At 39.9% G+C, this 23,724-nt stretch overlaps 1 protein-coding gene across 9 annotated transcripts in view; it reads right to left on the bottom strand.

Moving 5' to 3' along the window:
* Window positions 1–23,724, bottom strand: part of REV1 (REV1 DNA directed polymerase) — a 92,293-nt gene that overhangs the window by 10,191 nt on the left and 58,378 nt on the right. For 5 of the 9 annotated variants that reach the window (XM_045771649.2, XM_045771648.2, XM_045771653.2 and 2 more), the window contains 7 exons: window positions 22,192–22,308; window positions 17,548–17,656; window positions 12,686–12,814; window positions 10,211–10,365; window positions 7,735–7,854; window positions 1,440–1,660; window positions 1,017–1,189 (listed from right to left, as the gene is read on the bottom strand). In XM_045771649.2, coding sequence (XP_045627605.2) covers window positions 1,017–1,189; window positions 1,440–1,660; window positions 7,735–7,854; window positions 10,211–10,365; window positions 12,686–12,814; window positions 17,548–17,656; window positions 22,192–22,308 — 1,024 coding nt within the window. Of the gene's footprint in view, window positions 1–1,016; window positions 1,190–1,439; window positions 1,661–7,734; window positions 7,855–10,210; window positions 10,366–12,685; window positions 12,815–13,325; window positions 13,447–17,547; window positions 17,657–19,526; window positions 19,708–22,191; window positions 22,309–23,724 lie in introns of those variants that run through there. The other 4 variants (XM_045771650.2, XM_045771656.2, XM_045771657.2 and 1 more) reach the window with 4 other exon arrangements.

Here is a 23,724-nt window from a genome sequence, read left to right as displayed (position 1 = left end):
AAGCCTCAAATTACGTTCCCAGAAAAGGTACTAATAAACTAGATCTGATTTTCCCATAGAAACCATGTGTAAAAAGATCATTCTATTCCAGAGTTAAGGCCTAACAACCAACTTACTATAGAAATGATCACTAACATTGTATTTAACTATCATTTGAAAGACGGGTATATCATAATGTTTATTAAAATAGGTAAATATAACAGTTAAAGATTACCAACTGCATAAAAATATATTTTATAAATATGTTTCACATGTAATTTATAACCCTTGTTTTCATGGTGAACAGGTGTGTGACAAAGCTGGCAGCTGCCTGTGACCAAGAGCAGCCCTCTCAGGACTTCTGGCAACATCACCATACACACAAACTAACTGGTGTGGTTGGCATAAGCTAACCCTTATAAAACCTTTTTTTTTTTTTAAACACACACAATTATGTGTGGCTTTCAGGGTCAGAAGTCTCCACGCTTCCATTAATTTGACATAAAACACAGTGTACTGTTGGTATACAAAATGGTGCACAAAAGTAAGTATTTTCTTTTGGTCACGAACTTTACATGAAGTTTCATATTAGCAGCCCTCACATTAAAAAAAGGGGGGGGCGTTTTAAATGCTTTCTATCAGTTTGCAGAGACTACAGTAACTAATCATTTCAGAAACAGAAGCCATATCTCCCTAAATAAAGTGAATGTCTCATTAAAATCACTTTCTGAATCACGGTGCTGACCTTTCCTTCCAGGACCCTGTTGCCACCCACAACCGTCACCCCATTCCTTCTGTCCATGCACAGAAGCCCACAGTCTGAAGACTCCCTCCGAAGGTCAAGCACACAGGGTCCCGTGACCAGCCGATCCTGAGGGCAGTGACTCAAGGGCAACAGCCTTGGGCTGAGCATCCGATTACATCAAAGCGTAAGATCTTTATTCAGACTCTTCCTTGGTTTTCTTCTTTTTCCTATTAATTGTAATAACCTGCACCGAAATATCAATTAGCCAAACTCCTTTTACACATAAGCTTACCTGGCAACGTTATCACAAATGCCATGGCCTCCAAATTTCGCAGTTTCGATTGGGGCCCCAGGCTTTCGCACCATGACTTTGAGCGTCAGGCGTTTACCCTTCACACCAGCAGCCTCAAGTCGTCGCTGAATTTCTTCTGAAAGATTCAGAAGAAAAGCTTCTGCTTCTTTTGGCTATGGAAAGACAAACAGAAAAACTCCCACATTATTTTCCTATACACCGAACAATTCTCAAGTATTTTCACATTCAAAATCAAACACGGATACTCTTTATAGCCTGCAAGCTGTAGGAACAACAAGAGTGTCAAGTCTTCACTTCAAGCAACAAGAGTCTATGAGCTAGCTGGAGAGATGGGACTAGGCAAAAAGATAAACAACAGTTAAAAAAAAAAAAAAAGGATAGAGCTCGTTAAGAGACTGGTACCTGGGTAAATCTTATTCCATAGTTGATCTCAGCTGAAATAGATTTTCTTTCCTTTTCAGTTCGAACTGGTCTATCATCCAAACCACGGCAGAATCTATAAAGCATCTGACCTGTTTTGGGACCAAATTCTTTTTGGAGTTTTGCCATTGTCATATATTGCAAGTCTCCACAAGTTTTAATTCCCAATGAGGTCAACTTGGATTCCATTGAACGTCCAACTCCTAGAAAAGGGGATATGTATAGTTCTTCAATTCTGCACATAAACCACTGAAAACAATTTAGCAATGTGAAGGAACTATCATTCACCCACAAAACAACTAGTTTCAAATAACCTCCCTTACAATTCTTAAGTGACATAGCTGAAGCACCTCATAGACTAAAGAACTGTTTGGTGCAAGTGTCAGTAGTTATTTCCAGAACCTACTCCTCGATCTGACTCCCGATATCGGGGAACCTTCGCAAATATGTGTAACTACGTAAGTTCTCAGCAGAACGCCATCTTTATTCATTACTGAGTAATATCAAGATTTCTATCCTATTCGCAAAATAAACAAATGAAGTTACAGACGTTTTTACGCGGGCCTACAGTAGGACCTACGTGTGAGGAGACTCACGAGGGTTAGGGTGAGGGCCACACTTCACAGAGCTTCAGCCTCACTCTCTATGAATGGGAACTGGAACAAGAACTTACGACACAGGTCCAAACCCAAAAACGTTATTGCTGTCATACTGGATGGAGGTTCCTAAGCAAAGGGGCAGTGGGGGCAGGACAGATTTCTTTTACCAACAAAGATTATCTCCCTGAGAAGGTCTCAACCCTCCTATAGCCGGGCCAGCATGCAGCCCAGTCCCTGCGCCCTTCTCTTCCAGATGCCAGGTTTGAGCCTCACCTGGAGGATGCTAATGAGTTCTCTTGCTCTCACTTTGCCCAAAATCTTAACAAAGGTACACATATCTAGGAGAGAGACTTAAGAGTAAACTAAGGAAACTAAAATTCTGACCAGAATGGTCTGCACACTCTCAAATCGGTAATTTCCACCAATAAGGAAAAGACTGTTTCTGGTCTTCTGCAGGATCTGGCGGGAGAGCTCAGAGCGATGTCGGCCATGTGCTCATCACTCGATCATTTTTCTTTTTTAAAGATTTTAGTTGAGAGAGAGGGAGGGAGAGCACGCACACAAGCAGAGGGAGCAACAGGCAGAGTGAGAAGCAGGCTCCCCGCTGAGCAAGGAGCCAGACACGGGACTCAAGGACTCAATCCCAGGACCCTGGGATCATGACCTGAGCCAAAGGCAGATGCCCAACTGACTGAGCCACCCAGGTGTCCGATCAATCGTCATTCTCCTAGCGGCTATTCTCTGAGTGGTCTTCAGTAGAAGGTCTAGTCCAGGTTCTGCCAGAAGCAGCTCTTGAAGCAGTTATGTAGGACACAGGGTTAGGAGGTTGTCAACCTTACAAAAGATCTATGGCCACAGAGGTGGGTAAGACAAGTTTAAAAAGAAAAGCTATTCCCTCGTGGATGAGATGAAAGGTGTTAAGGGCACTGCCTCCCGTCTATGCCACTTTAAAGTTCAAGTACGAAGGGAGAACAAGAGTCTGCTTTAACATCACCAAAATCTGCCAGAGGAATACCACTTACAGGAAGGTAAAATTCTAAGTGAAACCCATCTGAGTGTTTTTTAAGATGGAGAGGAGAAACCCAAGGTAAGAAGAAAATCATACACGAGGCTGGCCGAAGTCAGACACTCTATACAGTATTCATCGTTCAGGAAAGGTTTTTTTTGTCTCTTTTGTGCCATTCCACACTCTCAAACTGTGATCATGATATTTCCCTTAGAGATCTGGAAAGCTGATATGTTCTCACTGACTTGCAAAACCAGCAAGACGCAATAATCCTGGATTAATTTTATGTGTGCTGGCGTGGGGCAGGGGGAAAACCTATCGTTTTTGAGAGTATCTTCAATACAGTGGAACAGAATTATTATTCACTAGTTGGTACAAAAGAAAGGCTAGCATATTAAATACCACCAAATTAACCACAATCAACCTAATCTAAGTAAAGTGTCCCTGTAGGGAGGAAGGAAAGACCCTGTCCGCTGCAAGCTCATGTAATGAACTGGAAAGGACCTGACGTCGAGTGGGAGAGGGAGGCACGTGGGGTGGCAGCCCACCGACTATACTGAGTGGGGAGGAAAAATTAATAAGCACCAAAACCCTGACAGAGTTGTTAGTTTAACTGCCTGCATCACGTAAGCGTTTATAAGGAGAGGAGGCACCTCTAAGGACACTCAAATTGAGTGCAGCCACTTGAAAGGGAAAAAGTGAAGGAAAACAAGCTAGCTTAGAACCAAATCTCCAAGAAGGAGAGAAGGAAAAAAAAAAAAAGGATGTGGAAGCTCCTGATAAGCCACGGGGACAAAGCCTGGCTTTCTGTCCCTGAAGGGGAACTATTACTCTAAATTAAAAACAGCCAGTAATGTCTCCTCCCCTGGCATCCAGACTTGACAGTACAACAGAGACAAGGAAGAAGTCTTCAAGAATACAGTGTTCGCCATCTGTCTGAATGAGCGCCGTCCAGAAGTGATGATGGAAATGTTCTCCACCTGTGCTGTCCGGGCCAGTAGGCCCCGCCACACGAGGCTGCCGAGCACCGTAACGTGGCTAGCGCACACGAGGAACTGAATTTTAGTTTTATTTGACTGTAATTAATTTAACTTGAAATTTTACTAGCTTCACTTAGCTACTGGTTCCCATATGAGAACAGGGCAGATCTTTCTGTCCGCCTACACGGCCGTGGTGTCTCTCTGAGAATGGCCAGTGGCCCAAACCCAGCGCGAGCTGAACCAGGTGCAGAGGTCCTCAGGGTCAGGGCACATGCATGAGGTGAAAGGCCTGGCAAAGACCCAAAAGAACTCATAGAAACAGGTTACTGTATTTAAATAGTCGGAGGGGATGATCCTTTCTTTCATTAAATAAACAGATTTCATTAGGTAATTTATTCATTAGTATAACATACACTCATTATTCTGTAGAGTCCCCTAAAACGTAAACATAGTAATGTGTTTTCTCCTTCTCATGTAGCTACGGTAACCGTGTATACTGTGCTGGATACACTGTGTGCCAGGTAAACATGTATGGGCACAGTGGGCCAAAGAGAGCCTGTACAGGACGACAGGTGAGCTGTAGCCATCCAGTTTCTGGCTATTGGTTAGAGAGCGAAATTGCCCCAAAGCACCTTCCCCAAGATGTCAACAGGCACTACACAGTCGTCGTCAAATACCTGCGGGAAATCACTGCTTTTTAACAAAGATAAATAGATCTCTTTATTGTAACAATTCTCAACTTTTACTAAGCAGGCCCTCTACCAGGGATGGTTCCCCCACGCATGCGAAATCTTTTTTAATTTTTTTATTTATTTTTTTTTAAAGATTTTATTTATTTATTCCACAGAGATAGAGACAGCCAGCGAGAGAGGGAACACAAGCAGGGGGAATGGGAGAGGAAGAAGCAGGCTCATAGTGGAGGAGCCTGATGTGGGGCTCGATCCCAGAACGCCGGGATCACGCCCTGAGCCGAAGGCAGACGCTTAACTGCTGTGCCACCCAGGCGCCCCTCGAAATCTTTTTTTAAAGGGACATAACCTGCATTCTATACAGCACGCTTTGGGAAAAGATGATAACAATGCCATCTTCATACAGCTCTAACAAGGTGACATTTCGGGTGCCTTCACGAAAGGTCCTCAATCTATCTGATTAAGAACGTGGGAATCTGATAAAAGGCAACAGACATAAGGAAATCACATGAAGAATTCTGGGTGGATACAACCTGGTTTTGAAGAAGAGAGGAGGCCTCATGGGAAGGTGGCTTGCCAGAGGGAGCCAATCTGGCTGCCCTCCCACTATATTTTGGACATCCCTTAGGAAATTCAAGGCTGTGCTTAAGAATTTGACCAGAGGGGCGCCTGGGTGGCACAGCGGTTAAGCGTCTGCCTTCGGCTCAGGGCGTGATCCCGGCGTTCTGGGATCGAGCCCCACATCAGGCTCCTCCGCTATGAGCCTGCTTCTTCCTCTCCCACTCCCCCTACTTGTGTTCCCTCTCTCGCTGGCTGTCTCTATCTCTGTCGAATAAATAAATAAAAAATCTTTAAAAAAAAAAAAAAAAAAAAGAATTTGACCAGAACATGGAACTTCACACTCGCCCTTCAAGAAATAAAGTCCCCCTAGTCAGCAAGCAAACTAAAGTGAAAGGTTAAGGGGCGCCTGGGTGGCACAGCGGTTAAGCATCTGCCTTTGGCTCAGGGCGTGATCCCGGTGTTCTGGGATCGAGCCCCACATCAGGCTCCTCCGCTATGAGCCTGCTTCTTCCTCTCCCACTTCCCCTGCCTGTGTTCCCTCTCTCGCTGGCTCTCTGTCAAATAAATAAATAAATAAAAATCTTAAAAAAAATAAATAAATCAAGTGAAAGGTAAGATTACTAGGTTCGGGAAACACACACTGTGTATAAAAAAACAAACCACCAAACAAAAATGATTCAATGTAAAGATGGTGTTAGAGACTGAATGTCTCTAACATTATTATAACATAAATTCTTTTGTTGAAATCCTAATACCCAATACCTCAGAATGCGACTGTAATTAGAGATGGGCCTTGAAAGAGGTAATTAAGGTAATGAGGTTGTATACAGGTGGGTCCTAATCCAATATGACTGGTGTCCCTGTTAGAAGAGATTAGGAAACAGACGTATAAATAAAAAAAGACCATGTGACAACCCAGGGAGAAGACGGTCAATCTACAAGCCAAGGAGAGAGGCCTCAGAAAACAACTCTGACAACTCAGTCTTGGACTTCAAGCCCCCAGAATCCTGAGAAAATAAATCTGTGTTACTTAAGCCACCCAGTTGGTGGCATGCTGTTACGGCAGCCTGAGCAAGCTCACAGAGACCGCTGCTATGGAAGTTTGAATGCTCTTTCACACGCAGCTTTACATACACTACGCCAGCTCCTTCTTCGAGAAGCCTGCAATAAGATGTGCTATTAAAACTTTAAAGTCTACTGTCTAATAAAGTAATTTTCTAGCTTGATTTTTATAAGGTTAATTATTCTTCCAGTTTAATCTCAAACTGACCAACAAAATGTCCTATTTCACATTACGAACACTAATACATTGTTTTAAGTTATTTACTAGGGGGTCAGGAAGCTTTAAAACTAACCTACCATAAAATGGCATTTTGGTCATTTAATATTTGATAGCCTGTAACAGAAATTTCTAAGTTGCTTCAGACATACTTCTATTAGGTTTAAGACTATGCATCTAAAAATATCACTAAATCCACTCTTCACAAGCAAATGAATTAAAAATAACTTTCACTGAAAATGTATGGGCTTGAATTTTCCCCACCACAAACACACAGGAGCTTTGTGAAACAGTGTGTTTTTTAACAAATAGGAGGATTGTCTGAAACAGTATCAAGGATTACAGCATGGTTTAGGGAAATTTCTTAGAAAGAGGAATCCACCATAGCAAGCAAATCTCAGTATCTAGTAACTGTGAAAGGACCTGTCCTGTAATTATTGTGAAATGAATCGTTCTACACAAAAAATTACACCACCTCAAGGTCCCAAAAGGGCAAATGTTTTTCAGTTATAATTAATTACATTTGATAGTTTCTTTATGGAAAGATTTTCACAAGCTAAGTTAGTCACACAGTAACTACACAACAATATAAAATAACCAAACATCCTGGCCCTTAGAGAAGAAAGGTGGAGATGGACATTTTACTTCTACCTCTGAGTTAGCAAAACATAATACTTAGTCTTTAGGTTTTATTCTTCCTAATAGGATCCATACATTTTCTACTTTTAAAGCTATTTGCTTACTAAACTCAGAAACCTGTCATGAGTCCATCAGTATAATTTTATAAATAGGGGAAGTGATTCTCAGAACTTTATAGTTGGCCTAGAAGTACACAATTTCAATTATGATTTAAAGGACCAAAAGTCAATTTCATCATATTCTCTTTAAAATGATTTCTAGGAATTCCCTGATCTTGCCACTTGAGAAACATTTAAAGTAAAATATGTGAGAAACAGAAGTAAAAGGTAACATTCAGGTCCTGATTAGTCAACTGAAGGGATTATTCATTGAGGAATTCCAAATTCTATTTCTCATGGCACTCAATCATGGATAAAAAAAATCTAACTCCTGTTTTGGAAAAGAGAGTAACGTTGTAAAACTATGAAAAGCATTAATAGATTTTTACAATAAACCGAAGTTAAAAAGCAAAGCTCTGTATTTACCTGGTAGATTACTAACCAGCTGGCCTCTGATAAAATCATCTACTTCTTCTGGTTTTAAGTGGTACTGGCCATCTGGTTTTGCTTTTCTAGTTGCCATTCTAGCAAGGAGAATATTAGAACCTATAAAGTTAAAAACAAAAACAGTCTTCAAGAAATATTCACCACAATTATTTTTAAATTTCTTAACAAAGACATCTATCTACAGACAGGTTACCTATCAAAATTTCTTTCAAAAACAATGAAAATAAATAATCTGCAATTCTGATCATTTCAAATACAGTACAAAACTGGCAGAATTTTGTTAAATAGGACAGATTATAACCTGCAACGGATACTGGAGAGGGGTTTTCTTCTGTTCCCAAACCGAATGTCATTTCGACGTTTCCTACTCTGGTAAAGGAAGGGAGAAAGCAGTCCCTGTCCTTGTGACAGGATTTGCAGGCATCGGGGGCAACGATCAGAAATTCCAGCATCCTGCCGGTGCGTCCAGGCTGAGCAGGGAAATAAAGCCAAAGGCAGGCTACTGGACGGCGGGAAAGGAGCATGAAGAACCCAAAGTCTCACTATACAATCAGGACATGTGCAGTGGAAACTGAGGGTAGGAGAGTCTTACAAGCAGACAGTGTCAGCGAGGTCCCAGGTGGTGTGGACATGCAGAAGTAAAGCAGAGCAGAGGAAAAGCTACAGGGGTCAGAGACGGTGTCAGGGCTCTGTGAGAGGAGGACATCACAATTTATGGAAGACTTATAAAAAGAACACGCCTCAGTTTTACGAAGACTTATGTAAAAACTATGTGTTTCCCTAGAATAAATATGTAGATATTCATGAAGAGAAAAAGTTCTGCAAAGTCACACCAAAACGATATAAGTGGTGAGTTGTGGAGAGGCAAAAGGGGCTGAGGAGTGGAAATGTCACATGGGATTTTTGTTGTGATTGCGTGATTGAACTTAAAAGAATGTACTCATATTGTCACACCTGTAAATTAAAAAGTACAATTTAAACAACTAAACCCATGCTAGATACTGGAATACAGAAAATAAGCCTAAATGAACGCTGAGAAGCATCTGCAGGACAAAGACAGGGAGTAGAACTGGAGGAATACTGTGAATGTATGAATCGTGTTTTTTATTTTCTGTATCTTACAATGTTTTAGTATCTTAAAATTCTTGCTGGCTGGGGGGAGATGGCCTCCCAGGGCTAGCCAGCTTCTAAGGACAGCAAACAACTAACTCCCTTAGGAGTGCACCTCTCACATGCAAGCCAGCCACCCCCAACCATCTCCTTATCGAGCTCACACACAAAGACAGTATTTTCCTGCCCTACATGATTCAGGCTGGGTAGCAGGCAACTAGAGATCCCCGCTTATAGCCCTAAGACCACAGGAATACCCAAAATAGTGAATCCAAAGCTGTTTACTCCACTCTGCCCAGCTTTCCCCACAGAAACCCCAGTAAAGGCTCTGGCCTAGGATTTCCCCTTACTCCTGCTTCTGCCTCCTGACCCAAACTGGAGGCTTCCCCATGTGGCCCTACATGGTACGGCATGCCCTCTCCTCTTCTTAGCAAGTGTAAAGAATAAAACCCTTTCCACAGCATTGGCTGCTCTGTCTCGTCACTCAGTTCTCTCCATAAATTAAAATCCCAAGGGTACAAAATTGAACAGGGAATTTCAGAGGAAGGAGGATTTCTGAATGAGAATGGAGGAGTGGTTGGAAATGACAATGACAAGCTAAGAGGAAGTTACATCTACCTCCCACGCCTGGGACGTACAGAGTACTGGAGAGAACACAAGTAAAGAGATATCCTGGCAAGAGCTCCTGAGTACAGCATGTTCAGAAAGAAGGTGACTCAGGGAAGCTGACGTATCAGACAGAGGCTCCAGAGGGCACAGCTGCACGAGCCAACAAAGCAAGGACAAGTGATGGGAGCGGCTGAGGAAACTAAGTACAAGGATTAAAGATAAAACAGCCAAGGGCTGGGGAGAGACAGGACCATCACTGAGGGCCACTCGTTGATAAGGGTGACTTCTGGAATTGAGAGTGAAGGAAGGACTGGTCGAGCACTCCAGGAAGCTGAAGTTCCCAGTAACCGAATTGCAACAAGGCTCACAATAACACTTAACTCCACATCCCCCCAACCACCCTGCTTTAAAGGAGGCTTTGGCTCACTTAGAAAGAGTATGTTTACAACAAATACTGAATTCACTTCTCCCCATTTTTGAAAGACTAGAACTATTCCAACTCGTTCACCCCGAAGACGGTATTCTCCTGAACCATCTACTTGCCTTCCTAACACTTCTAGCTCACGCGCTGCACAGGTGTGAGCGATGCTAAGGAGGGCCTTAGAAGTCAGAGGCCTACGCAGAGCGGTGAAAAACAAAATCTAGAAAAGTCACTCCTAAAGATTAAATGATATTCAGTGATCACAAAGCAATGCTTTGAGTAAAACAAAGAGTACAAGGTAAGCTGGACACCAACCAATTCCAACAGAGGCTGCGCATTTCGTCTGGTCTTTGATTTCCATGCGGACAGCATTTGCAAATTCATCAGGAGTCAGTCTGGTCTCTGCAAGGATCTCAGTGATGTCTACCAGCGCTTCATCACAACTGACGGCTTCGATGTTATGGGTGTAGCTGTCGACACACAGTAAAGGCAATGAATCACCCGGCAGCTTGCCCTCAAGGAGACACAAATGTGGCAAAGTCCAGTCTTCCTCCGGCATCTTTCTTCACATTTCCTTGTAAGACTTAAAATGCTAAAAAGTATTAGCATTTTAATTGAAGTGGCCCAAGTGCCATTGTTTGGTCACCTTTTAACTGCAGAACTAATTAATTAGTATTTTCCCATTCTCCATACTAACTACCAAAAATACAGCAGAAATTATCATTCCAGTTCTCTATACTGAGGATACCTTTATAAAGCTCTGAATAGTTGAAAAGTAGTGGGTGAATTAGAACTGTCATAATATTTAATCTAAAAACTATTCAAACATGGTTTACCAGAATCCTAAACAAAAAAATCACATACGCCAGTCCAATAAGTAACTGATTATCTCCTAAACAAAAATACCACAATTAAATACCGTTCACTGTAGCAGGCCTAGATATGGGGTAGAAAGGCCAGTCACCCCCAAATACCTGTCTGAAAGGACACCAACTACATTCCCCAAATTTGGAAATACTGTGGGTTTTGGTCATGATCTACCGACACAAAGGGCTTGTTTTAACGAGCTAGAGAAGAGGAAAAGGAAGAGCAGAGTTGTCCTGTCGCTCCAAAGCTAATTCAATATGCAGACCACAAACGGAAGGCAACCAGCAAGGCCTCAAGGTCAAAAACGTACCTTCAATAATCTGCATGGTAATGTATACTACGCCTTAGCTCACCTACGTCTTACTGCAGATTTCAGACAGGAATAATTGGCTATAGTCGTTCAAGAATAAATAGCTGTATTCATTTAAGAAATGAGTGTTTTGTTTATGCCTAAATGAAGGATGAAATCTGTAAGAGCAGAGGGGTATCCCTGACAGAAGGAATTCTGCTTCCCACTGCAAGCTGCCCCGAGGCGTGGAGAATATGAAGTCGAGGCAGGATTTCCAAAGGGTGGTAGAAGAGCAACACTGTGCACTTTTTCCCCAAGCACAGCCACATGCCACTGACAGTGTCTCCACAGACTAAAGGATCTCAGGACTAGCATGTGTCATGGCTCTCTTTCAAATCGTCCCGATGTGAGATTCAGGCTGGCAGCTTGCCTGAGTACCTTGATACTCGGGCTGCAGAACACGGTAGTACACTACCCAGCTCCGTCATCCACTCCCAGCCCTCATTCGAATGCTTCTATTGACCTCAGCTCTGGAACAGGATTTTAAAACCACACTTTCCACTTGGTAACACCAACATTCCCACAGGTGATATCTTCAGGACAGCTATGATTATAAATGGCTTATCATTCAGCACTCAGACCTACATACTAACGCCAGATAACTTCATCTGTTCCTTTTATTTTCTCTCTCCTGCTCAAGTAGAGATCAGATCTTGTTTCTCTCTTTAGGACCAGCTGCATCAACAGCTATTTGTACTTAATATATTGATACTCAATAAATATTCAAAATAACGCATAAGAAGGGAGAGGAAGAGGTGAAGACAGAGGTGCAAGACGTATCTCTTAGAACATTAATGCACTCCAAAGGCCGACAAACCTTGACCTACTGTCCAGATGCCTGTTTTGAAGTAAATATTTCATGGAACACAACCACACACCCATTCACTAATTTCACTAATACATCTGTCTGTGGCTTTCACTTCATACAACAGAGTTGAATTTGGAACACAGACCTTATCTAGCCCTTTAGAGAAAAAAATATGCCGACCCCTGCTTTAGAGCATACATGGCCTGCCATAGACTTATTTTAAATTTTGAGCTTTGAATTAATATTAAATATACCCATACTGTAAATATAATCTCCTTTTCTCAAGCCAACTAATCAACCACACTGAAACTATTACTAAAAACTAACTTTTATAAAAACTAACTTTTGGCATACCTAATCATTTTAGAAGATAAATGGTTTTAGAGTCTCTACTCGTTAACTCATCAATTCTAATTATAAACAAAACTATAATTCAAATGTAATAAAAGAAAATAACCAGATTAAAAAATGCCAATCCTTCGTCTGGCCAGTTCCAGAGGAAGAAAACGAGAGCCGCGGAGTGGAAGCTGTACAAGAAGAGAACCCATTTCCACACATCAGGGAGCATCGGAACAGTCTGAGCAGTGCCAACATGTCCCTTAAGACTGAGCTACTGATTACTGGATTGGCCGAGGAAAGGGCTCCTGAAAGAGAGAAGTGTCCAGCAAAAGTGGCTCTGACACCCTAAAGAACACCAGACCCTCTTCACTATTAGATAAAAGAAGTAAAAGAGGAGCCGTGGAAGTGGCCGCAGCGTTCACTGTACCTTGCCAGTGTTTCATACATTGTTCGTGCAACTTCCTTATATGCATGAAAATCATACGGAACAGCTTGAAGACTGGGACAAAGTTGTTTAGCTTGCCCAAAAAACATTCCATTCCTGATGCCAACTTGTCTAGAGAAAGAATAAAACACAACAGAGGTTATACTAGGAATAGCTTTCAAATGCTTAATCAAATATCAAGTGTTGACAGTATCTCCCCATGCCACTAATACATAATTTTCACTTAACTCAATTCTCATTAGGGATAAACAACAAGCATTAAGAAAACTGACAAGTTCGATTTCCCCCCAAAGCAAAATTGCACAATGGTCTGATTAGTGTAAATGACATGTGTAGATGTGCCAAAATGTTATTAAAAGACCAGGTTTGGCTCTTGTCTGTATCTGAAGATTTCTCCTAAGACTCAGACCTCTGGCCCCTTTGCAGAGATGCCAGCATGCCATATGCTGGTGATACCACAACCACCACAGAGCAGGAATGTGCTGTCAAAAAGAGGTTTTCTTCCCCTAACACATGGCACGGTTTGGCCAGGGTTCATCCCCCAAAGACAAAGAATATAAACGAAAGAACTACACAAAACAGTGCTATGTGACAAACAGACAAAATGTACTCATCCTATTACCACCCAATTCCCAATTGACCAATTCCATGCTCCTGAAGTGGCTCCACAGTGGTTGAGATGCCAACAGCATTGTATATGGTAGGACATCACTCTGGGCAGGAGCCAGGGTTCCAGAACTTTGAGGGACCTAATTGAAAATGGTAAATTTTAAATCTTTTGCGTGTCTCAATGCCCCACATTACCTTTGATATTTGGAGCATTCAGCACAAAACTAAAATCATGGAATTATACATAATTAGTAAAATTCCATTTGACTACTCTGCAATCAAGAAAAAAAATACTTTAAAGTAAAAACACAAGCGAAATAATAAGCACTGTTTCACCAGATTACATACTCCTATGTAAATACACCAAATAGCTATTCTATACATTCATTCAATAAATATTTACGAAGTGCTTACTTAGTATGGCGGTGTATACCCTGTTTGGAGAAACAATACACAAATACTAAGCTCCAACTACTCAGAGGTCTCTGGCATCTTCCCCATCTCAGACCACCACTGAGAGCCAAGAAGGAAAAGAATCCTCCAAGTTACTCAGAGGTAAAGGCAAAATCATATGCATTTCTTATGGACACGGAAACAGTAATAAATTATCCGATTGCAAAGCTCCCAGTAGATGAGAAATATCTAATAGGAAGGAAAAGCGACAGGAAAGAAAGTGACAACCGACAAACAGCACAGTGAAGAAAATTTTTTCACTCATTCAAGAAAAATTTATGTCTCGGGCATTCTGCAAGGTGGTAGGTAAAAGATGTGAACAAAACAGAATCCATGATATTCACAAGGACAACCCTGCACTCATTCAGCAAAGGACAGATTATAGTCAATGGGCCTTATTTTGTAAGGCAGAGAAGTACATATAGAATAGTTTAAGTCTATATAGAATTATATACAATTTAATACATTTTCAATAATGCTCGATATATAGGTTCAGCATGCAAAAGCTAAGCTTACAAATTAAAGGTATTCATCTTTTGAAAAATGTGTTACATAATTCTATAAATACCATATTCTTATATTTACAATAATTTCATTTTCATATTTTTCACTTATTCAGAAATTTTCAGGGACACATTTCTTAGCAAAACATAATACATCTACTTATGTACTTGTGCACATATACAGCTTGGATAGAGATGTTTAGAAGCCACCAGACACCATAAGGAAATTACAAACAAAAAAGGAAAACGAAGAGATTTCCCATAACTAAGGGAAGCAAAACACTCTGAGTTGGTAGTCGGGAAACTGGATTTGTTTCATAGAAAATAAACGCGAAAAGGCAAATACACAACAGTCAGAAGTGATTTTGCTACAGTGACTTATCTGTTCCTGTCAACTAGGTCCCATGCAGGACAAACTACCAACACTTCGTCAGTGCGAGCTGCAGAAAGCGATTACCCGCAGGCTTACACTGCACATGCAGGTCACTGCCCATTCGATATGTTAATAGGTATCCGTATCACTAAAAACAGTAAAGCGTCCTTACGAAATCATTTAAATATGATTTGATCTTAAAAAATAAATGTTTCGAGGGTATCTGTATATCATTACATATTCATCCGCGTATCTACCTTCTCACTTATTATGTATAAAGCTTGCTCTTTCTGATGAATAGAGCTAACAGTAATGCATATTCTAGCCTTTGTATATACATCCTATCTTTCCATGATTTCTACCATCTCATGTGCACCCGCCACCCTTTGCGGACCCATTATTAGTCTGTGTATTGGAAACTCATCAATGCATAAAACTGGGATGACCGTCCCCACAATCTAGTCCCCACTCCAACCCCAGAAACATTTCTCTGATGCAATTGTGAATATACATATTTTTAAAAATCTTCTCACCTAAAGAAAATATAATTATGGGACAGCCACAAGAACGGGGTATCTGAGAATTATTTTCTAGAGACTTTCATTATCAACAGGTTTCTACAAAATGAAAATCACAATTAAGAAACAAAACGCCATTGCTGTGGGTTGTATGGGCTTTTTTTCCAACTTTCACTCAAATTCATTTTCATCCCTTTATGTATCTCCTTAAAACAATCACCACCTAAGTGGCTTGCTGCACAGTATCTGGCCTACATATTGTCACCCCATTATTCTGCAATACATTCGCCTCAACAATCACTATCTCTGACGCAGTACGAATGCAACAGCCAAACACCAAAAGAAGCCTAGAGCCCCGACACAGCTGTGGCTACTTGAGTCCAAAGCCTTCAGTAACAGAAAGTACTTTTACCCTTGAGGCAGACGTGCTATCCCTGCGCCCCTCCCCCAACCCGCCGGCCAGCACTCAGCTTGGGGGTGCTGAATGAGAAGGGACACCCTTCGGGCCGTACCCAGTGGGGGGGGGGGGTTCACTTCACCACCAGTTGAGCAAAACTCAAACACTGACAGAGCATTCCTGAGCTTCACCACGCCCTCCAGATATGACCACAACTGTCCAGCCACCAGACACACATGTCACACAATAACTCCATGGGGAAAAAGACTAGCCTTACTGAGCACAACACAAAATCAGCTCTAAACTGCCTGGGCTAATAAAAATACAATAATCCAGAATGTATCAGTATTTGACTTATCATTTTTATTGAAGTTTTCAACTCTTGGGCTACATTATCAACTAACAATGAGAAAGGTTAAAACATAAAATTGTCAATAAGAAAGGCAAAAATTAGTCTAGGAGTAAGAGTTTCACATGTCATAAAAGGAAAGTAAATATTTTATAATTATGCACGTTTATAAAATTTTCTTAAATATCTTTTAAATAAAATAATCGGCAAGATTTTAAACTATTTCAGTTAGATGATGTTGAAATATTTTTTGTTCTTATTAGACTCACTTGAACAATCCCAACTTTTAATCAGATATCAAATCATTATGATGTACACCTGAAACTAATGTAATGTTGTATTGTCAGTTATATCTCAATAACAAGTTATGAATGACAAAGCCATAAATAAAAAAGACTGAAAAATATAACTGGTAGAGGACTGCTTATTATTACTTTTATACTTGTTAACAATGTGTAAATGCTTGCGCTGTGTTATAAAGGTAAAAACATCTGTTCAGTTTTCAAGAAAGAAAAATAAAGATTGTTCTTTTGAATTAATCAGTTCATTACTACTCCCTCTAGTTTTACAACTATTACAATTATTTTTAAATGATTGATTTTTTTAAGTATGAGGAACACATACATATGTCTGTTTCTTGTACTGAAACAGCCCATTGTAATGAGAGTTAAGCTTAGAGTAAGATAAAGATCTACAAAGTTGCTACTAGTGAGTTGACAACACTCTACAATTTTAAGTGAGGAGATAACTGGGTATGCCAATATGGAATTATTTACTTGTAATTTAACAGGTGATCAAGTTTTAACATTATTTTGAAGAAAATACTAAGTGTTAGTTTTAAATTACAAGGCATTTTTCTTAGCTACAAAAAAGAATGATTATATCAGAAGAACATTAAGGCCCTCTCCCATTAAAAAATATCTAATTCTTCGGGGAGCCTGGGTGGCTCCCTCAGTTGAGCGTCCAACTCTTGGTTTCGGTTCATGTCGCGGGATCAAGCCCCACGTTGGGCTCCATGCTCAGTGTGCAATCTGCTTGGGATCCTTTCCCTTTCTCTCCTTCCCGCTCTGCCCCTCTCCTCAAACTCTCTCTCAAATGAATAAACAAAATCTTCAAAAAATTTAAAAATATATCTAACTCTTTAATTCTATGCTTCAAAAGACAATGGTTTTAAAAAAATGACAATGTCCATGGGGCGCATGTGTGGCTCAATCGGTTAAGTGCCTGCCTTCAGCTCAGGTCATGATCCTGAAGTTCTGTGATCAAGCCCCACACCAGGCTCCCTTGCTCAGTAGGGAGTCTGCTTCTCCCTCCCCTTTGCCCTTCCCCTTGCTTGTGTTCTCTCTCTCAGATAAAAAAATAAAATCTTAAAAAAAAAAATAAAAGACAAAGTCCAACTTCTTCTGGTTGCTACTGTCAGACCGGACCTACTGATTCATCAGGAAACTAAAGTATTTATTTAAAGTTATCTAGCATTTGTGAAAGGAAAAAAGAGTTGAAGGGATTAAGCCCTGAAATATTTCTTCCCATAACATGTGTGTAACACAGGTCTGACTGGCACATCTGAATCCACTTCAAGAGTCTGTAAAAATGATTAAGCAAATTATTTTTAAGGATTACAACACACTTAATTTCCACATACCTGGCTTCATAACTACAAGAGGCAATTTCAGCCTTTGACAAAACAGAGTCAATCCCGTTTGCTTGTGCAGAGTCCTGGTTCTCCCACAGTGATGCATCTGGTATCTCTGCTTTAAAAATAATAAAATTTAATGATTATACATCAAAAACTCACTCTCCTTAACTTTCATTCAAGAAATATATTTTCCATTCCTTTCATATACAAATGTTTAATAAATTCCAAATACAGTTATATCCATTGGTACTGGTCTTCTTAATAAAAGAAAACCTACAGCTCTAAAATGGTTTGCTTTCATTATATACTCCACCAGCGGCCAGACAAAAACATATAATAAATGCAAAGTGTTCTGTTTTGGTAAAGGTTTGGGGTTTTTTTCTTTTCTTTTTCTTTCTTTCTCTCTCTTTTTTTTCTTTTACAAAATATATCAAAAGGTAAATATAAACTATCCCTTTAACAGTCTCTTGAGATGAAAAAGGATGAAAGGTTATCAGGAAGATGAATCCCCTCCTATATTCTTGAAAGGATTATACAGCTCCCTGTAATGGGAAACAGTTAATGGAAAATATACATTTCTCTGAATGTTCTCTGCTGTTTCCTAAATAAACTACCTGCAAAACTGTAATCTACTTAATACCACGCTCAACAAACACCAATTTCCTACAAGTCATTCGATCAAACAATTCAGTAGGTCACATACCAGAAAGAGGTTTCATCCTAAATTTAAGATTTTTCTTTTGAACACACATCAGGTAAAAAAGCTTCACAACACTGCCCCCCTTCCAGTAAATTCTACTTAATGGTTTAACAACGCACGGTGAATAAAAAACATTCAAGTGTGATCAGAATACTAACTGCTTTACAGAAAACAACTCTAGCCTAAATAGTACCGCTCGCTAGAATTTAAAATCCAAGCCAAATTCACAGCTTCACTCAAGATTATAAAAGCACATATCTAGAGAGCACTGACTGCATGCCACTTTACTTCCTTTACCACCTTTAGCTTCACTAGCAATTGAGAAAGATTAAAACACAACTTCAGTTCTTGGTCTCTTGGGATATTACTACGTTCCAAGAATATGCTTTAAAAACATCTTAAAACACAATCTCAGCCATCGTTCTAATACTATGAACAAAAATGCCATTAGTTAGTAAAAGAGGCCAAGATATACCATTTCAATTAATTCTAGACAAACCTATTTTGAGTACATTCTAACAATATGTAACTAGCAAACCCAGTATTTCTTTTCTGCTTATTTCAGAGACATAACGTTGCATGAGAAATCAGCCAAGTTAGAGCACCGCCAGAAACACATGGCAAAGTGTCTAGCTTTATGGGCTGAAACAACTCTTCCTGGTTTGACTCCAGAAATTGTCAACACCTTTTACCCAGCTATGCAACCCATATATGCATTTTTGGATTCCGGCACCCATACAGCCAAGCATAAATGCAAATCAACCTGTAAAGGACGGGTATCTTAATGGGCTCAAATCCCAAAAATTAAAACAGCAGAGTATATAATTTGAGCCATGATTCCTGATATATTATGATAAACATATGCTATACCATGAAAAATTAAAAACAGAATGCAGACTTCCCCATTTTCCTGAAGCATCTTAGAAGGCTAAATATCCGCTTTCATAGTCCATTATTCTAAGCTGAAAATCTGCAAGAATTTCAGGATTGTCAGTATCACAGTTCAAGAGAGGTTGCTACTAAACCAAACAACACCAAAGAGAGTTGAAGCTTGAAGAGCCACAAACCAGCTGCCTTTCACAGGTATAACCATGACCTTATGCCTTCAAAGCTCGGGAGCTAGGGGACTTAACATGTGAAGGTCTAGTCAAATAATCTATGATACTTGTCTTGAAAATTACAGAAAAACCATGCTTGAGGTGAGATCAGTGTCTGCGGTCCCTGGGCTCCCAATGCCCTGCCTGAGAGGCACCACCTCGTGTTTCTCTTCACTGGGCTGGCTGACCTTTTCCACAGTGCAGCAGAATGCGTGGATCCCTCCACGAGCGCAGTGAGTTGCTTCAAGGGAGACTCAGGGAAATTCAGGGACACACTGTCCTCACTGGAGGGCAAAGTAGAGAACTGCTCATCAAAACTTGACAAACTAGACGGGCACATGGAGAATGTGGAGGAACGGTTGGAGAAATCAGAAGCCAGGACCCAAGTCTGTGAAAAAGAAATCGCTGAGAATAAATCTATAACTAACACGATTTTAAAAACTGTTGTTCTTTAGAGCGAACACTGAAGTTGTCGAAGGGATAAGAAAACATCTGCATCCTGGAATCCAGGAAGAGGTAAAGGCCCCAACCACAAAATCTTGAGTATAAATGGATTCCAAATAATGAGGCCATCAATGAGAAGCGTCACTGCTGAGTATGGCTCAGGAAGCAGCTTCCAAAGGAAGTCATGGATGGAGAGCCCCTGCTTACAGTGGTCCGTTTAGACAAAGAGTTTTTGAATATGACGAATAAGAAACTAGAGTTTCTACCTATAAAGGCCTGAAGATGCTATCTGTTCTAATACTTTGCTTAGACATACAAGCCAAAACATCAGAACTGAAATTTTTTTTAAAGCTAGTGTGCAGAAGCCAAAAGTTCTAGTTCCTAAATTGATCCTCGATATTTTAAAATTTGGTGTCATGACTGATAAGGACCCAGAGAAAGAAAGAGCAGGGAATAACAAGGAAAGAAGAACAAAGGCATTGAAAAAACAAGTTCTAAGTACAAGGCTAGCAGCAACCAAACTTTATAATAAAGGACAATCTGTCCATTTTATGTTATAAATATTTTTGGTAAGCTCCTAATGGGTCAAAGGCTTAGGAAATAAAAGTGAATGATATTAAGTTAAAGAAAGAATATAAAATGCAAAGTATCATATTCACCTTTTCCAGTGACAGAAACATCTATTTTTGACAGTTTTCAATGGCAAGTGAATTTTCAATATTTCTCCTAATATTTACCTTCTAACTCACCACCCACATTTAGAGGTGGAGGGGATGTGAATTATAAAAGGTCATTACAATGTTATGAAAATCCACTGGCTAGATGAAGATAATTAAAAGTCACCAATGCCTGTATTCTGTTAATAAACTGCGTATGGTCAGATCACTTGTGAAGGAAGGAAAGACGAAAGAGAACTCGTTCTCTGCTACTCCTAAGGAATGTGTGCTTGCCAAGGCCCAACTTCTGGACGGAGACTGCTGAACTACAGACGTGAGAGACAAACGCAAGGTTCCACGCACCTGGAGGAACTGAGCGCTGGGTAACTGACCGACATTACCGAATGCTATGTGTCCAAGGTATTTTTCCTTCTTTCAATGTTCTTTCAGTGAGGTTTTTACTGAGTGCCCAATAGGTAACAAGTATTATGCATTTCCTTAAGCTACTTATTTGTTTTCTAGAACCTAAGATTTCATCTTTTAATGCCACATAGAAAATACAGAAAGAAAAACCAACCTACCACAAAACCATACAACCAATACTTCAGAAACTACCCATATTGTCACATACCATAACACAACTAAATGTTAACGAGCTCAATACTGGCTACCCCAAGACCTACTCATGACACACAAAATGCTAGACTCTCAAAAATCTCTTAAAAGATTTAAAAACCAAAAAAAGCTTTAGGAAATCTGGAAAATACAGATACACATGAAGCACCAAGACATATCTATCATCACTGTTTTGTACTCATACCATGGAAACAGATAATCACAGCCAACAAAAAGACTGTAATCCCAAAAAAGGTCCTCAGAAATGTCCAGTGGCTTTCCTTTTGCCTTAACTTCAATGAGATCGTTTTAAAAATAATCCCAACTTTTCATAATAAAAACTAGGAACCAGAAAAATCAGGATGAAATTTAACTGCTTGCCTTCCATTCCATTGCGTACCTAATTTCTGACTACTTTCTGATTGGTATTTCTCCAGAAAACTAATTTAAAAAAAATTTTGGCTTTGCAGACATCCATGAGGAAACTGATCAATGACAAAGAATTTAATTTCTAAGAAACTATTTCTCAGGGAATTTACTCAGGGGGAAAAAGAGATATAAAAATCTTAATATTGTGAATAGTCTAAGCTATGATTTTTATTTATTAATAACAAAAATTCAAAGACCAGCGAGGCAAGAAAATGTTGAAGCAGGTTTAGCAAAGACATGGGAAATGAGTTCTGGTATTCATCTTCTTATTCCAATAAATAAAGTCCTACTGCTTCTTACTCCACTGCCTCATACAAATCTTTAGCAACATGAACTTTAGTATCTTTACTGTCATCAGTGACCAAACAACGACTAATTAACTCTCTGGTCTAGAGGCTCCCACGAAGTTATATCCAGGATTTTATTTTCATCCTCAATCTAAATGTATGCAAAGCGAACTAATCACACCTTAAAAAACATTCTTCACTCTCTGTCCCAGGAAAATATCATCCACTCAACAAAGCAGGACTATGAATCAGTCATTTGTACTGCATACAGATTTTGCTTTAAGATGTCACTGACACCTTTAAAACCCTGAATGAAAAAGCTAATTATTTCAACTCTTTCATTTCTGTAACAAGAATACCAGCAGCAAAATCCAGACGTCTTCAACAGGAGCACTGGGACTTCAAAGAGAGCTCGTTTGTACCTGCTCTGCCTTTCAGGACTTTATTCTGGTAATACTGCCACTCCAGCTGGGGGTTAGCACCAGGACGTAAAGGTGCCCTTCCTGTGCCTCTGTTACTTGTAACAGCCACTGGCTTTCCTGTGAGGAAAAGAAAAAAATTATTTTTAAATCTAGGTACAGGAATGTTAATGACACTGACAACATGTAAAGGAAAATTCTCCACAAGATTTAAAAAACACGACATTTTTTTCTTTAGCTTTCTTGAGGCATTAATCCATAAAGGAGCTCACATCTTTGAAAACTATCAATTGCCATGCAAAGATCATCTAAGTTTCCCAACACCCCCCTAAAAGAAAACTACTTATGACAACTTTGATACATTTATTCAACTTAAAAGCAATGCTATCACTTTGCTTCCCATTGTTTTTGTTTGGTTTCTTGCAAGTCAAGTCTGATCCTAGATTCGAATTAGAGGGGTCGGAGAGGAAAGAAAAACCAACTGTATCTAGCTGTTTTATATTTCTCGTATCAGAAAAGTAAGGCAACATCCAAACTAATCTTCCAATTTTTCAGCAAGAGAAACAAATGTATATGCAGAGGAACCACAATCTGACCTACTACATAATCAAATGTGAAATATAGTTTCTCGGTTTTGGGTTCAGTTATAAAATCTCTCATGTACCATTTCTTTGTGTGTGCATTAAATTACAAGAGAACTGTTAACTTTTGAAGTAATAGCAGGGATAATTCACGTATATGTTACTGAATGCACTCGTTGTGAGAATTAAAAAAAAAAAATTATGGGGGTGCCTGGGTAGCTCAGTCGTTAGGCGGCTGCCTTTGGCTCAGGGCGTGATCCCGGCATTCTGGGATCGAGCCCCACATCAGGCTCCTCCGCTATGAGCCTGCTTCTTCCTCTCCCACTCCCCCTGCTTGTGTTCCCTCTCTCGCTGGCTGTCTGTCACATAAATAAATAAAATCTTTAAAAAAAAAATTATGTATCAGAGTGACTCGTCAGGCTAAACCCAATGCTTTAACATTCCAAACTCCTTTCAAAGCTGAAGCAGTAGCTACTGGTGACAGAAACAAAGCCCCAGTACTAACCCAGCAGCTCCTGTGCTCTCCTTAAAGGAAAAACAGACTCTCAGAAGAAAATGCTAATAGTTAACGTCTCTCAAGCACAGAGAGAACTACTGAAAAACCCAGAATAACTTTTTAAAAGTACTGCTAGCTCACAAATACCTGAAAGTCCATTAAAACAAAGATGACAGCGTATCTTAGCAATATTCAATAACGCAAAATTATTCTCTAACCAAAAGGCTGGAATGTGCAGTAGCATCAGGACAGTTAATCGAGTTATTTATTCAAGAGAGAGAAAGCGCAGTGACCCAAGTTGCAGACATACGCTACCACAAAATTTCCATTTAACAACAAAGTAAGAGTAAATATATAAAAATATAGAAAATGCCCAATACCAGTCTCTATTAGTCTTAGATGACAGATCCTTCAGGTGAAGAGGAGTATTCTTCCCTAAAGACCTGACCTCTTTAGGGA

This window comes from Ursus americanus, chromosome 7 (genome assembly GCF_024610735.1).
Source record: "Ursus americanus isolate L20-20 chromosome 7, mUrsAme1.1.p, whole genome shotgun sequence".
Taxonomy (NCBI): domain Eukaryota; kingdom Metazoa; phylum Chordata; class Mammalia; order Carnivora; family Ursidae; genus Ursus; species Ursus americanus.
The sequence above is the reverse complement of the archived record's forward strand: the minus strand, read 5'-3'. Positions and strand labels throughout refer to the sequence as shown.